The 13,138-nt window shown below is 52.0% G+C and overlaps 3 protein-coding genes across 3 annotated transcripts in view; 2 read left to right on the top strand and 1 right to left on the bottom strand.

Moving 5' to 3' along the window:
• ETH_00018390 (uncharacterized protein) overlaps positions 1-1,102 on the top strand; it is a gene marked incomplete at both ends in the record, with an annotated part of 2,766 nt that extends 1,664 nt beyond the window's left edge. Inside the window, one exon of the mRNA XM_013378352.1 lies at positions 738-1,102. Coding sequence (XP_013233806.1) covers positions 738-1,102 — 365 coding nt within the window. The remainder of the gene's footprint in view (positions 1-737) is intronic.
• A 1,438-nt stretch (positions 1,103-2,540) lies between these two features.
• On the bottom strand, positions 2,541-5,931 carry ETH_00018385 (uncharacterized protein; the record flags this gene model as incomplete). Its single annotated transcript, XM_013378351.1, has 8 exons — positions 2,541-2,690; positions 2,876-2,960; positions 3,260-3,333; positions 3,556-3,662; positions 3,871-3,936; positions 4,056-4,236; positions 4,491-4,561; positions 4,773-5,931. The coding sequence occupies 8 exons, from the start codon at positions 5,929-5,931 to the stop codon at positions 2,541-2,543; spliced, it is 1,893 nt and encodes a 630-aa protein (XP_013233805.1).
• A 5,961-nt stretch (positions 5,932-11,892) lies between these two features.
• ETH_00018380 (uncharacterized protein) overlaps positions 11,893-13,138 on the top strand; it is a gene marked incomplete at both ends in the record, with an annotated part of 4,306 nt that continues 3,060 nt past the window's right edge. The window contains one exon of the mRNA XM_013378350.1: positions 11,893-13,086. Coding sequence (XP_013233804.1) covers positions 11,893-13,086 — 1,194 coding nt within the window. The remainder of the gene's footprint in view (positions 13,087-13,138) is intronic.

Raw genomic sequence — 13,138 nt, 5'->3', positions numbered from 1 at the left:
AAACCCTAAACCCTAAACCCTAAACCCTAACGTCTAGGGTTCGGCTGCAGCTGCGAGCACGCCGTGAGACGTCGCCGCCCAAAGCACGGCCCAGGGGCGGCAGCCGCGCTGCAGCAGCTCCAAACCCTAAACCCTAAACCCTAAACCCTTTTTTTTGCTGCAGGAGGCTTTCTTGGTGCTTGCGCAAACGGTGGAGCAGCGCATGCAAGAAGCTCTTTTGCGTCACTGCAAATGCAGAGAAATAAAATTAATATTTGACAGAGCAATAGCTGAAGCGAAAGCAGCAGCAGCAGCAACAGCAGCAGCGCCAGCAGCCGCAGCAGCAAACCCAGAAACAGCAGCACCAGTACACGCTGCGCCCAACTCGTAAACCAACACCGACAGCAGCAGCAGAAGCTGCAGCGCTGCTGCTGCTGCTCAGACATGTGTCTGGTTGCTTCGAATGTGACAGAGTAGCAGCAGCAGCTGCTGCTGCTGCTCCGAGTCCGGTAGTGGCAGCAGCAGCACCCACTGCTACTGCAGCAAACGCTGCAGCGACTACCGCTGCTGCTGCTGCAGCTCTAACGTTGCTGCTGCAACAGCACTTTTTTTTGAACTTATGGCGGGATTTGAATTGGGCTTTGGGTCGACTGAGCTACAACTAGAGCCGTGCTGCTGCTGCTGTTGCTGCTGGCGCTGCTGCTGCTGCTGCTGCTGCTGCTGCTGCTGCTCTTTTTTGGCCAAACTTGCTGCTGCAGCTGTGGCTGCCAGCGGCTTGAAGGGCTTTCGCCTTAGCCCTCCAAAGCTAAGAGAGGCTCGCTGCAACCGCAGCAACAGCCGCAGCAGCAGCTGCAGCACTAGGAACAGCAGCCAACAGCAGGTGCAGCAACAGCAGCCAACAGCATCCGCAGCAGCAGCAACAGCAGCCAACAGCAGCCGCAGCAGCAGCGACAGCAGTCGCAGCATCAGCTACAGCAGCCAGCATCAGCCAACAACAGCAGCCAACAACAGCAGCCAACTGCAGCCACAGCAGCAGCAACAGCAACAGCGGCAGCAACAGCAGCAGCAGCAACGGGTCTTGAAGCAAAGACACTTAGTGCTTGAAATGGCAAAAATTATATAAAGTGCCAAAGCGGAGCTGCGTTTGGTAAGTTCGGAAAGGGCGGGCTGGGGTGTACGTACACCGCGGCTCGGCGCGGCGCACTAGCAGCACTAAAGCACTTCTTCTTTAAATGAAAATAAAAGTGAATAAAATCGAAAATAAAATGTAGAATAAAATGAAGAATAAACAGATATGCAGCAAAGCTGCAGACGCATGCAAGTGGGGCTTTTGCACAGACGGAACACTTGGGGAAAAGTGGAAACAAACTTTTAATTTCTCGAAAATCGCAAAAAGTCACAAATAATGTCCTTTCGGAAAAGTGCAAAAGTGCAAATTTCAAAAACTTCAAAGACGCGGCAAGTGCCATGCATGCGCTGTGCGCACGGGGTGTACGTACACCGCAGCGCATGCGCAGCAGCAGCGCATGCGCAGCAGCAAGTGGAGAGAGGGGAGCCAAGGAAAAGTCTTGCAGCAGCAGCAGCAGCAGCAGCAGCAAGACTCTCTCTCCTCATGCACGGCAGCAGGGAAAAATACCAGAGTCAACACAGAACTTGGATTAAAATGCATTCAAAAGCACAAGTGAAGGGCCGGGGATTTCAAAGAAGAAAAAATTCTAAGTCTGCGAAGACAGGTCGCTGTACAGGTGCTCAGTTCGGGTGTATGTACACTGCATGCATGCTGCAGCAAGCTAGGCCGCTGTACAGGTGCTCAGTTCGGGTGTACGTACACTGCATGTATGCTGCAGCTAGTGCGTGGTCGGCCACTTTCCCCATTTCATTTTCTTCCAAACAGTGCATGCATGCAAAGTCCAAATAGCTGCATTGGAGTTATTTCTCGCAGATGCGCATGCGTTATTAGTGCAACAAAATGAAATAAATATTCATTTCGAATTATTATAAATATTAAGGCCCCCGCATGCACGTACACCGCAGCAGCAGCAGATGCAAATTCCTTCGTTGCGGACACTTGCGGGAGCGCATGCGCATGCATTCGGGTGTACGTACACTCGCGTAGACAGGCCTGCATGCATGCGCATGCATTAGGTTCATTCTTTATTTTTTATTTCTTTTTATTACCTGCCGGCCCGAGAAACAGGCGCAGATGACCTAAAATCAAAAAGGGGCCCTTTCCACCCGCATGCACACATTGGCAGACAGTGTACGTACACCCCAGGCCCAGCCAGTTGTACGTACAGCTCAACTCCACCAGCTGTACACCGCAGCGCCAACCAGCTGTACGCACACCTCAACTCCAGACAGGTGTACGTACACACCAGTTGCGTCCAGCTGTACTTACACCCCAGCTGCATCCAGGTGTACGTACACCTCAGCTGCGTCCAGGTGTACGTACACCTCAAAGGCTGCATGCGTTTGCGCTGGAAGGCTCCGTTTCAGCGTCTGGCAGCGTCCGCGGCGTGCGCAGGCCCAAACCCTAAACCCTAAACCCTAAACCCTAAACCCTAAACCACCGTTTCTTCGCCCTCTTCCGCATATTTCTTCAGGTAAGTCGCGTAGTCCAGCTGCGCCCGAGAGGACTTGTAGCGCTCCAAAGAAATGCGAGCTATGAAGTCTGCGTCTATGGGGCTCCGCGCGTAGCCCGCCTTCCGCACCTTCGCGCAAACCCTAAACCCTAAACCCTAAACCCTAAACCCTAAACCCTGACCCGGCTGCTTGCACTGGCCCCAAGCTTCCAAGCAACTGTATCTGCATGCACTCCGCCGGTGCAAACGAGGGTTTGGCTTTGACGAGAGGAACGAGCACTAAACCCTAAACCCTAAACCCTAAACCCTCGTACCAGCGAAATAATTGTTTCTTCCTTGCTCATGTTCATCTCTGCTGCCACTTCCGGCAAGTACGTCGCCTGGTAACTCCGTAAGCCCCTGCACCAAAACCCTAAACCCTAAACCCTAGAAGGTGACGTTTAGAGCTTCGTCCATGCACAAACCCTAAACCCTAAACCCTAAACCCTAGTCCCTAGGATCCGGGCACAGCTTCAGCTGTTGTAGAAATCAACACCGAAATAGCACATTTCCCAGATCCGAGGGTTTAGGGTTTCAGCGCTGCTTGCCAGGGTTTCCTGCCACTAGGGTTTGGAAATGGGGCCCGACGGGTTTACAAAATAGTGTTTTAGGGTTTTGCAAGGTTTAAAACCCTAGCAATGATTAGGGTTTGGCATCACCTCTGTCCCGGCGCTATGAATTTAATGGTGATGCCGTGGACGCCAACTTCCCAGTCATAGGCGTTCGCCCCCGGCTGCAGCACAAACCCTAAACCCTAAACCCTAAACCCTGAACCCTAAACCCTTGACTCTAAACCCTAAACGCGTAACTGCGAACCCTCAGCTCGCAGCGCTAAACCCCAGCGCGCTAAATAGAAGCTCCTTTCTGCCTTTCGGAGCCCAGACCACAGTCCCGCCCTCAACTAAACCCTAAGCCCTAAACCCTAAACCCTAAACCCTAAACCCTAAACCCTAACCTCGAAGCTGTGAAGCAAAGAAACCTGGCAAACCAGATCTGGGATTTCTTCCGGAGTGACTGGGTCAAACCGCGAGTCTTGCAAAGCGCTGATTAGCGCATAGTCCTCTGCGCACCCAAACCGCAAACCCTAAACCCTGAACCCTAAACCCTTAAGAAAAAGTCTTGAAAAAAAAGCCTCAAACCCTTGGCCGCAAAGTAAAACGCCCAAACCCTCAACCCTAACAATGCGTCTCGGCGCTTCCTAAACCCTCATGGGCAAGAGCTTGAGGGAACCAACACACTAGACCCTAAACCCTAAACCCTAAACCCTCACTGAGTTCCACAAAGGGCAAGGGTTTGAGGGAGCCAATGCACCAGACCCAGACCCCAGATCCGACCCCTAAACTCCAAACCCTAAACCCTAAACCCTAAACCCTCACTGGGTTCCATAATGGGCAAGGGTTCCCTAAACCCCCAACCCCAACCCTAAACCCTAAACCCCAAACCCTAAACCCTCACTGAGTTCCATAATGGGCAAGGGTTTGAGGGAGCCAATGCATCCTCTCAGTTCCAAATCTTCTTCTGAAAATTTTTTTTTCTTTCTGTCGATTTTTTTCCAAGACACAAAAGCAGGTGTACGTACACCTTGTTCCAGCAGCGCCAACACCGAGTCCGGCGGCGACGGCGGAGTCCGCGACGGCTGCGTGCAAAACCCTAAACCCTAAACCCTAAACCCTAAACCCTAAACCCTCGCCCCAAGCCCGCGGGAGAAGCCCACACACTAAACCCTAAACCCCACGTCTGCAGAAGGAAGAAGCGCAGAAGAGTCCGCGGGGGGAAAGTTACTCCAGGGTCGAAACCCTAATCCCTAAACCCTAAACCCTAAACCCTCGAAGCAAGTCGTAAAACTTAAACCCTCAGAAAACCCTAAACCCTCAAACATCGCAGCCTTACGTCGAAGTGCGCTATTAGAGTGTCAAACATCCACGCGCACATTGCTTCGTCGGCCCTCACAATAATCTCGGCTGCACAGTCAAACCCTAAACCCTAAACCCTAAACCCTAAACCCTAAACTGCAAACTCCTGCTACACTGAGCGACGGCTTAGATGAGCAAACGCAAAACCCAAACCGCCTCTTCAGCAGCAAAGAAGACACTCTGATTTGGGACTGGGAGTTGGCGGATCAGTGCCTAGGGTTTAGGGTTTAGGGTTTAGGGTTTGGGACCTAGGGTTTACCCGTGGGGCTCTGGGCGCGCAGCTTGCGGGGAGAAGCAGGAAAGTCCTGGGGCTGTTCTTCTGTATCTCCAGGCATTTTGCTGCTGCTTTCCTCCTGCAGGAGCTCTTGCTGCTGCTGCGGCTGCTGCTGCTGCTGCTGCAGCACCTGCTGCAGCTTCTCCTGCAGCTCGTCCTGCCGCGAACGGAGGAGCTGCACCTGCTGCTCCTGCTGCTGCACCTGCTGCAGCAAAAAGTGGGACTCAATAACCAAGGCAGCAAGCTGCAAGTTCTCACTTCCACTTTGCTGCAGCAGCTGCAGCGGGACTTGCAGCCAGCTGTGCTGCTGCAGCAGGCCTTGTTGTAGCTGCTGGGGCCACAGCGGCAGCTCGTGCTTCCCGTGCTGCTGCAACAGCTGCTCCTGGCGACTCAGCTGGCTTCGCTGCTCCAACTCCTGCTGCAGCTGCTGCAGCTGCTGCTGCTGCCGCTGCACTTGATTGTGCAGCTCTTGGTGCAGCAAATGCAATTCTTGCTGATGCAAATGCAGCTCGAAGCTCAGCTTATCCTGGTCTTGCTGCTTCTGGACGGTGCTCAGCTGCTGCTGCAGCTGCTGCAGCTTGTGCTGGAGTTCGTGGTACTGTTGCTGCACGAGCTGGCTGCCTGGTAAAAGCTCGGGCTGCTGCTGCTGCTGTTGCTGCTGCTGCTCTCGGATCTTCAGCTCTTCCTCGTGCTGCTTCTGCAGCTCCTCCAGCTCCAGCTCGAGCTCCTGCACGCGCTCTGCCCGTTGCTGCAGCTCCTGCTGCAGTTCTTGCTGCTGCTGCTGCTGGTGCTGGTGCTGCTGCTCCAGTTTCGTTTTGTTTTCTTGCAGCAGGTGCCTCATCTGCTTCTCCTGTTGCTGCACTTGCTGCTGCAGCGCCACCACCCGCCTGGTCTGCTGCAGCTGCTTCAGCTTTCCTGCTGCTGCAGATAGCGGGAAGGCGACAGCACAGAGCACAAGACAGAGAAACAAAAGACGGCGAGCAGCAGAGGTATGATTGGTGCCAGTGGGGTCAGCAGCAGCAGGTATTGCTGCTTCGGCGTTGCTGCTGCTGCTGCTGCCGCCGCCGCCGGCAGCCGGGGGCGCTTCGACTTCGGGCGTCGGGGCCCCCTCCTGCGGCCACTGGTTAACCATTGGTCTGTGCATGAGGAAGTGAGGTGAAGAAGTTGAATTGAATTAAACTAAAAAGAACCTTCAAACGAAAAGAACAAGGAATAGGTAAAAAGGAAAGCACGGAGGCGCTGGAGGGAGCGGTTCGTGATACACCTCACCTTCTCTCGTTCGATTTGCTCCAACTCTGCCGAATAAATGCACAAATTTATTCATTTAATTTTCAAACTTAATTAAATAATCCAATTTCTGTTCAAAATGAGGATTAAGTGGCAGCACAGAGCTCCCGGGATGGCGCTCGTCGGGTCCCTTTCTTTTGTGAGCTTGCATAGCAGCAACTGGCGCCCTGCTGCAGGTGCTGCTGCTGTTGCTGTTGCTGCTGATGTGGGGCGCAGCTGCAGCTTCCTGCGGCTAATTTAACGGCATCAGCTGCGTGTCTTTAAGAGCTTTCAGCAGTGCTTCTGCATTTGTGCTTCTGCTGCTGCTGCTGCTGCTGCTGCTGCTCCCGCTGCAGCCCCTGCAGTCCTCAGCGAGCTCTCGCACACCGAAACCCGCATTAGTGCAATGAAGCATGCGACAAAAATGCAAGCCCATCAACTCAGGCTTCTTGTGCTTTACAACTGAAGCAAAAACGACTCCAGAGAAACTCTTAACACACCAAATGCAGCTCCACTGAGTCCCCCCCAGCCACTCGAACAGCAGCTGCAGCAGCAGCAGCAGGTCCCCTGGGCTTTAAATGGCCCGAGAAGGTGGTGTGTGTGCCGCGTGCCACTTATGCAGCACATGCTGCAGCGCAGCGCTGCAGCAAACGGCCTGCAAGCCCGCAGGCCTTCGAGGCCTTTTGCTGCGGCGCAGCACTGCAGCAAAAGGCCTCAGAGGCCTCCAAGGCCCTTGTTGCCGCTACGCTCTAGAGTGGCAGCAGCTGAACTTGGGGGAAGCCCCCAGGGGGCCCCCTGAGTGCTGCAGCAGCTTAAAGCCTTAAAGCCTGGGCTTGAGGGCCCGCGAGGTGCCGCAGTCTCAGCGAAAATGCCATTTATGGAAGCAGCTCTGCCAGTTCTAAGAACTTTAGTGTAATTGCAATTAATCTGTCGATATTTTCGACACTTAAGCCACGTTTTTGCCAATTTTTTGCGGCTTAAACACTTAAAACAAAAAGCGACTTCCTCCCTAGAGGCTGCGGCTGCCCACACGGGCGTGCACTTCGCCGCAAAGTGCTCTGCTTTGTTTGAAATCAAAGAAAATATATTTTAAGGCCACATGAGAGTCTCTTTGTTGGCACTTTTTGCTGCTAGCCCCGGAAGCAAGAGACTGAACTCCAGCTCGCCCACTCAAAGCAAATGCCCACGCTAGCTCCGGACACTTTCCAGTTAATGACTGTTGACTTCACTGCAGCTGACACCAGCGCTTCTTGCACGCCGTGGCTGCCCCCGGAGTCATGGGGATTGCAACTGGCCAGTAAGGTCAACTGCAATGCATGCAAAAGCTGCAAAACGAAACATCTATTTAGTTATCCAGTGTATTGCGCAGGCAGTCCGGTGGCGCTTGCTGGTAAATTTCAGAGGATAGCTGGCAGGCGACCTATAAGAGGTTAGCATGCAAAACGAGGGCAGAAACTTCTTATTAGTAAGGCAGTAGGGCAATTTGTCAGCAAGACAACATGTGTCAACTAGAAGTGTCTTTGAATAGCCTAAGATTGGGGCTGGCGGTGACGCCGACCGCAACTGGGTTAAGGGAGTCAGAACTGTGATTCTCGACTTGTAAGAAGGTCCGATTGGCAGTCTTGAAGTATGAGAGTTATTGATTATTTGATGTTGATTGTGAGATATGTGTCGAATGTAGAGGATTTGTCCGAAGGGCGCCCTATTCGTGCGCCAGAAAATAACGTAGGAGCAGCAAAGACCGCTGTGCACTACATCCAAGGCAACATATTTGGTTTTTAAAATTTTTGTGGCCCAGCCCAGTGCCCTCAAATCTCCTACTGCTGTGTCCGACAGTGTGCCACACAGCATTGGGTACAGTTGGCTCCGCTGCTTTGCTTCTGGTCGTACTTGGTAATGTTGTCGCCACGGGAAAATTTCAAGCAAATGGGGTGTAATTATCCTGGATTTGACTGCCGAACTGAAATAATCCAGGAGCTGCCCCCTGATCCCTATGGAATAATCAGGTGAGTTCCTTTCAAAAGTGGCCTCAAGGAAGTAAAATGCTCGCACGAATAAGCTGAGACGACGTCCAATCCCAATATGCAACCCTGCTCCTGTGTTCACTTCTTGCTGGCGGCTCGCCCATCCAGGAAATTGCGCACTTTTGTGGATTATCTGCCTCCTCCTTTGGTGTGATTTTTACACGAAGACAGTCTGCGAAAAACTTATTGGCATAAACTTCTAGATCCAACGTCATCCTGTTTGTTTCCGCTAATCTTCTTGCTGCATGAAATCCTTCTACCATGTAAGATCCAAAGAGCCACAGTTTTAACATAAAACTCCAATCCGAAAGATGTGTATACTACGAAGACAATACATTCAGAGGAGACACAGTCCAGTCCCGCCCGTGTGTGTACCGTTGGTTAATGAGCGAAAACGATAGCAGGAAGGGAGACGTTCAAATGATAGCAATCTTCAACATGTAAAAAATCCGGTCCCTTTAAGTCACTTCTAAAATATTGACCACAGAAGAATTCTTCGGTCGAGGATACAAAGTCCTGTATATCTTGTGTACACCTGCAATTTCGGCGCTTTGAGGAGTGCAAGTCCTTCAAATTTCAGGCCATTGTGCCAGAGCACACCGCCTCGTAACAGCACACCCATACAAATTTAACACATATGTTCATCTGGGGCTTTTGCGCTTTTGCGCGGCAGACTCTAGTCAGCCCCAATCATGTAGCTTGAAACACTACAGTGTTACGAAACAAGAGCCTCGAATGTTGTAACACTTGATTTTGGGAAAATAGAGCACAAAAAGAATAATATCAGTGCAAGAGAGAGCCCCCTTGCAGCAGGCTAGGACGTTGTGCAGATCGGTCGGCGTTTGGGGCTGGCGGTGTGACACCACTACTCGCTTTTCCAAGGTCTAAAGGTCCTCTTTGCCTGCGCAGGTCCTTGTCCAGCTGTTTAATCTCCTCATCCGTAAGTTATTCCCAATGGAGCAAATTACAGTTCTACTCTGTCTGGGAAATGCCCGGGTCTGCTAGTTACTTTTTCACACTTGATCTCGAGACAGGTTTCCACACAATTCGTAAGACCAAAGCAGACTGGCGGAAGACAGCCTTTTCCTGAGTCCCAGAACTAGATCATGCCTTTCGGCCTTAAGGGCACTTCAGCTACCCTCTAAGCTAGCTTCAGTTCCTATCTTCAGTCTTTCTTGTGACATGGTGTCCCAGTTTTTCTCGAGGATATCTTGACCTACATCCCCTATATTGCTCTCCACCCTACCCTCCTGAGGCACGTGATCGGCATATTTCTCCAATATCAGTACATCCCCAAGTTTCGCAAATGCAAGTTCGTAAAGCGAGAATTTGCCTTTCTACCTGCGATGTGCTACCAGCGCTCAACGTATGAAGCTCGCAGCAGACAAAGTTCCAGCTACTCATGATTGGCCAGAGATACTGACTAACGATTCCTCGGTACTGTCAATTGCTGTCTCATGCTTAATGAGCCCAATTACGCCAGCGTGGCCTCATTAATTATCAACCTCGCCCGCAAAAATAGTTCCCTTCAGTAAACGGAGGGGCACGCTCAAGCAGTGCAACGCCTTGAGTGATGCCTATTTGTGTACAGTGCTGTACACGCCTTCCACACCACGATGTCTTTTGAGCTTTACACGTCCAACGCATTATCACAGCCGGAGGTGCACTGTGGAGTATTGCGCGCTAGCACGAATAAGCACGAGAGCTTCTCGTTTACCCAGTGTAATTCTCCCAACATCTAGAGCGCGCCTGCACGCCGGTACACAGGTGTTATGGGCGCGGCGTCGACGCACCTGGGTTTCTTTTCTCGCACAGGTGCACACAAATCAAGTAAGGACAGAGGATACAAAATAATTCACTTCAAAGCATAATAAGCCGCCTCTTTCTGCTTGTGCGGCCTCGCGGAGGTTCTCGGCGTCTCTTGGCGCGCGTATTCTCGCACGCTGCGCCAGTGACACTGCCCTTAGTGCACCCTACATTGGTTCCCTAGTGATCATATAGTGAGCCTAGTGTGGCCTATTCCGTGGAAAGAACTTGACGTGATGTAAAATTAGTATTCAGTCAGATCAATTAGGCAAGAGATACTACAGTCAACCAGCTATGAACACAGACCGGCCAAGAGCGCCAACGGGCTATGAACGCCAACAGCCTGTTAGATTTTTGGGGCTAATTGAGTTGCCTAGACACTGACACACATTCGGGGATCAAAACCTGGGGGCAGGTCTTTTATAACCTGCTTTTCATGGGGGAACAACAGGGATTGGACATGACTGGTGGCCTAATGCATGGATTTAAGGAGGTTTCGCGTGAAGTGTCGGGATTCACCTCGCAGAGAAGCACTCAAGTCTATCCATAGTAGCATCAGTAAGTCCGCTTGCGCACTAGAATAATGCAGTGGCCTCAAGAGAAACAAAAATCAATAGCAGAGCGGCATTAACCACATTAGCAAACACCTATGAAGGTCACCGCCTTCATAGATCTTGAAAGACGCCGTACAGTGATACAAGTCTTAAGGCCAAGAAGGAAAATTTCGATAACGCTGAGGAAAGGACAACGCGTGGAACCGGCAGGCTAAACACCACAAGCACAGAGGCCCTTCCAGTGCCGCTGGAGGGCGCAAAAAGAAAGCAAAGCTAAGGAAAGACGCGCAGATGTTTGCCATGCTGTATAGCTTCGATCGCAAAGATGGAAAATTTTCTAATTCTCAGAGCAACAAAGAAGCCCTGCAGCCGTTTCGCCATATAAGGCAGACTCAATACGCCCAAGCCAATAATCTCGTGTGTTGGACACAGCAGTCGGAACTGAAAAGGCAAGGCAAGTAGACCCCATGCACACTGCTGCAGTGCCCTGGGCTAAAAGGTGCAAACAAAACTGTAGCTCGAATTTACTCTTTGCATGCAACCGATTTTGTGTGCCGTGGCTGGCACAGTTCAGTTTTTGCAACGGTGCCCTTTGGGAGCCAGGGCTTCTTAACTAATGTGTTTACCCCTCGCTGTAAGGATGGAGTCGCTAGGTTTGTACTCGATAGTACACCTTTTTGTTAGCCAAGAAACGCATGCAATATGCATGCAGTAGCCAAAGTGGGCTTGGCAGAGCCCACCGACGCTACTCCGCGAGAAGGCGTAGTGCCAAGCATGAAGACACCTTAAAGTGGGCACATTCAGTTGGCAACACAAGTTTTACACAGAGGACTGGCATAAAACCGTGATTGCACTGGGATATTTCATTTAGACCCAGGGCTCTTCACAAAGCGATCTTTTTTTCAACAGCACCGAAGGCATGTGCGACACCGAAAGTTCTTTTCAACTCCGGACCTATTGTCTTGCGGAGGACCCGTACAGTCCGGCGAAAGCGGCAGCAGCATACAGCACAAAAAATTGCATATTTTTATCCTGAAGAGTTTGCACCGAGTGAGCCAGAGACAACTTGTGCGCGAGCATGTGCAGCTACCAACCGCCAAATCCAGCTCGATTGTGTCTAGCCCCGGCAGCCACCTTAAGGGCTTGAAACGGGTGAAACACAAGCAGTAAGCATAACTTGTGGGAGTAAAATGTAACTTTAATTAATTTTGCCAGGAAAATAGCACTTTAAGCCGCGTGTAGGCCAAGAAACGAAAGCCCCCTGCAGTTGCGTGGTGGAATGCAGCCCTTGGGGCCAGCAGCAGAGGCTGTTGTTGCTGCTGCTGCTCATTTGTTGTTGCGTAGTTGGACATATTTGTGATGGTTGTCTCTTTATTGTTTTAAAATTGCATATTTTTTTACTCGAAAGGCTTTAGAGGAAAAGCCCCTCGGGGCTCACTTCTCCCTTCTTTTGGAATGAAGGCGCACTTCAGACTTGTCGGCCCTGGGAGTATGCTACTGTTAGCAGGCAGAAATGTTGCCACCCCCGCTGTGGTAGCAGCTGCTGTTGCTTGTGCTTCATTATTGGTGACAGCCTCACAAGAACCAGAGGCTGCTACGGCTGAAACAGCTGCTGCAACCGACCCCAGCGCTGCAGCAGCAATGGGAGCAGGCATCGCTACGAGCGATGACGCGCCGGCGTTCCCGCCGTTGCCTCTAGCCACACCAGAGGACTCTGTGGACTTACCTCTTGACCAAATGCATTTTAATTGGGGTTCTCCCCGTCAGATTCACCAAAGAGCGGCAGCTTTCTCCCTTAGCGCTGCCCTGATCGCTCTCGCCACCGTCGTGTACGTGGTGCTGCGCTGCAGCAGGTTTCTGCCCCGTCACCAGCGCAGCGACTCGAAATCCGAATTGCGCTTCACAACAGCTCGCTCGTTGGCGGCAGAGGATGCAGATGATCCGGAGGATCACGAAGACGAAGAAGACCCCGGCGAGGACGGGGGAGCTGATGAAGATTTTTTCGATGAAGACTTTTGTTACCAAGTGGAAAACGAACTGGTCTCCCGCGTGTACAAACAGGTGCACCGGCTGTCGCTCAGCGCCTCCGAAGCTGCGGCTTTGACCGAAGTCGAAGCCCAGAGAGTGGCGCTGGCGCAGTCCCAGCTGCAGCGGCTGCAGAGCCTTGTCATTCAACACGCCCAAGTGCTGCAAGACTACGAATCAGCAGCAGAATTCGAAGCCAAGTTGCTGGACAAAAGAATAGCAGAGCTGCCTCCCGGGGCCGAGTTTCCCGAGAGCGTGCTGCGGCTGCAGCAGCAAGTGCTGGCGGACAAGCGGCGTCTGCAAGCCTACAAGCGGGACTTGAAAGATATGAAGCACAAACTCTTCGAAGCTGCCTTCACTCCTCTTCAAAAAAAAAGAGCTTCGTTGATTCGGGCCAAACGCGTGTTCACGAGGCTAAGTGCTTCTTCAGGTGCTGCTGCTGCACTTGCTGCAGCAGAAGTTGTACTGCGCGTGTTCCCCCCCGGCCCCGAAACCTACCCCGGCGCCGACGCTTCCCACGTCGAAGTGCTTCCTGAAGGACAACAGGGGCCTTCTTTTAGTGCTCGAAGGTACTTGGAATCATCTCCGAAGCCTCGAAGTTCATTTTCCTTCAGCTTTACCACAGTGCCGCACGCGGGGGAGGCTCCCGAGGAAGCAAAGCCTCCGAAGGCCGCCC

This window comes from Eimeria tenella, genomic scaffold, assembly GCF_000499545.2.
Source record: "Eimeria tenella Houghton genomic scaffold, Eth_scaff80, whole genome shotgun sequence".
Taxonomy (NCBI): domain Eukaryota; phylum Apicomplexa; class Conoidasida; order Eucoccidiorida; family Eimeriidae; genus Eimeria; species Eimeria tenella.
This window is presented reverse-complemented; position numbering and strand designations above follow the sequence as displayed.